This window comes from Penaeus monodon, unplaced genomic scaffold (genome assembly GCF_015228065.2).
Source record: "Penaeus monodon isolate SGIC_2016 unplaced genomic scaffold, NSTDA_Pmon_1 PmonScaffold_10761, whole genome shotgun sequence".
Taxonomy (NCBI): Eukaryota; Metazoa; Arthropoda; class Malacostraca; order Decapoda; family Penaeidae; genus Penaeus; species Penaeus monodon.
In genome coordinates this window covers 10,001-12,120 of record NW_023639450.1, presented here as the reverse complement: position 1 = coordinate 12,120, position 2,120 = coordinate 10,001, and the positions used below count along the sequence as shown (strand labels likewise).

Here is a 2,120-nt window from a genome sequence, read left to right as displayed (position 1 = left end):
CGAAAAGTAAGCCCCCATCTGAGCTTACTTTCTGTCATTCTACAGGGATTGTCTCATAAATTTTCCCTGAGAACTCGATATGGCACTTTGCCTGGCATACAGATATCAACAGTTCCTCTTTGCATCTACCCTCTTAGATTGTTCATCAACATCCTCCTCACAAGTGAGGAACGTTATCGTCTTGCCTCTTACAAGCTACATTAATTCAGTTGCAGATGTTCCTCTTATAAATCAACTCTTAGCCTTAATTAATACTCCACTTTTTGCGAAACCCGGTCTGATCAACAAATCTATAATAAATAAATAAATAAATAAATAATAATAATTACTCAAGAGAGATAAATATATGATCTCTTCAGAGCACGATAAGTTTTTTTTCAGGAGCGGAGCAGACTGTACAAATGATAGTTAGTGATTTACAAATTCATTTATAGTATAATGAGATGGGAAGATAATGATTTTTTACTTTGTTTCTGTTATGACGACCAGTTGGCAGAAGAAACAAAGAGATGAGGGAAGACTCTAGGGTAAGGCAAGGAATGAAGTGTAATGAGAATGCATAGTGTAATCCCCGCAGTTTGATAACGAGGAACATCAAAGAAAAGAAGAAACATATGAAATAGCAGGAATTAACACATGCAGTGGAAACTTCATTTATGAGTATTATTTATGATTATAACAATTACAAATTTCAAATGACCAGAGAGACTTTACAGATCACTAGTATATATGGCCTGCTAAATTCAAAATAGTGGTGAGACCGAAGCGAATTTGGCTGAAGTGTTGAAGAATATTACTGATTAAAAAGGTAGATAGTGGACAAAGAGCAATGCGACCATTATCTTGAACTTCTCCAAAAAGAAAGAATGATACTTGTTTTGAACACAAATACAAAAATAAATATGATGTGCTTACTTCTTTGTAGTTCATGTAGCGATCAAAAGTAACGACGCCCTTCGGGAGTTCCACTATTTGGCCATAAGGAAGAGGGGTCAACAGCAATCTGTTGGGGCGAAAGTCAAGATCAGAGAACACAAAGCTTAATTAACCTTAAATAACCCGCACCCTCGATCTCTCTCTCTCCTCTCTCTCTCTCTCTCTCTCTCTCTCTCTATATATTAAATATATATATTATATATATATATATATATATAATATATATATATATTTTGTGTGTGTGTGTGTGGTGTGTGTCTGTATGTGTGTGTTGTGTGTGTGTGTGTGTGTGTGTGTGTGGTGTGTGTGTGTGTGTGGTGTGTGTGTGTATTCAAAGAGAGAGATAAATATACATACATACATCATATATATTATATATATATAATATATATTTATATATATATATATATATATATACATATTTTAATATAATATTCTGAATCAATTATGAGAGGTGCTCTAGAGAATTTTTAAGGAAATGTGGATGTTGGAGGATACAAAATATCAAATCTGAGGTACGCCGATGATATAGTTTTGATTGCCAGCAGTATCACTAAACTACAACAACTACTAGATAAAGTTAGAGAAGCAAGCGAAAAGGCTGGCTTGTTTCTTAATGCCAAGAAACTAAGATCATGAGATTCAAGATAACCGGCAATGAACAATGATGAACATGTTACAATCAATGGAATGATTGTGGAAAATGTGAAAGAGTTCACTTATCTTGGAGCTGTTTTAACTAATACATATGATGATTCACCGGAGATAAAAAGAAGAATTACCATTGCCAAAAACGCCACAATGCTTCTCAATAACATCTGGAAAGACCGAAGCATTACCTTACGGACAAAGCTGAGGTTATTGAACTCATTTGTTTTCCCAATTGCATCATATGGTTCTGAGTGTTGGGTGCTGAAGTAGATAGACAAGAAAAAGATCAATAATTTTGAAATGTGGTGTTACAGACGAGTACTGCATATTAGCTGGACAGAGAAGAAGACGAATGATGAAGTGCTGAGAAAAATAAATTGTAAAGACCGACTGTTGGACATCTTGAACAGGAGGAAATTAAGTTTATTGGTCATGTAATGAGAAGTAAAAGTATTGAGAAAAACTTGCTGACAGGGATGGTGATAGGAAACAGAGGAAGAGGCAAACCAAAGACAAGACTGAGCGACAATATC

General features: G+C 34.9%; 1 protein-coding gene across 1 annotated transcript in view; it reads right to left on the bottom strand.

Annotated features, from left to right (window-relative positions):
* Positions 1–462: 462 nt before the first annotated feature.
* LOC119568785 overlaps positions 463–2,120 on the bottom strand; it is a gene marked incomplete at its 5' end in the record, with an annotated part of 7,748 nt that continues 6,090 nt past the window's right edge. The window contains 2 exons of the mRNA XM_037917231.1: positions 463–522; positions 874–1,003. Coding sequence (XP_037773159.1) covers positions 463–522; positions 874–1,003 — 190 coding nt within the window. The remainder of the gene's footprint in view (positions 523–873; positions 1,004–2,120) is intronic.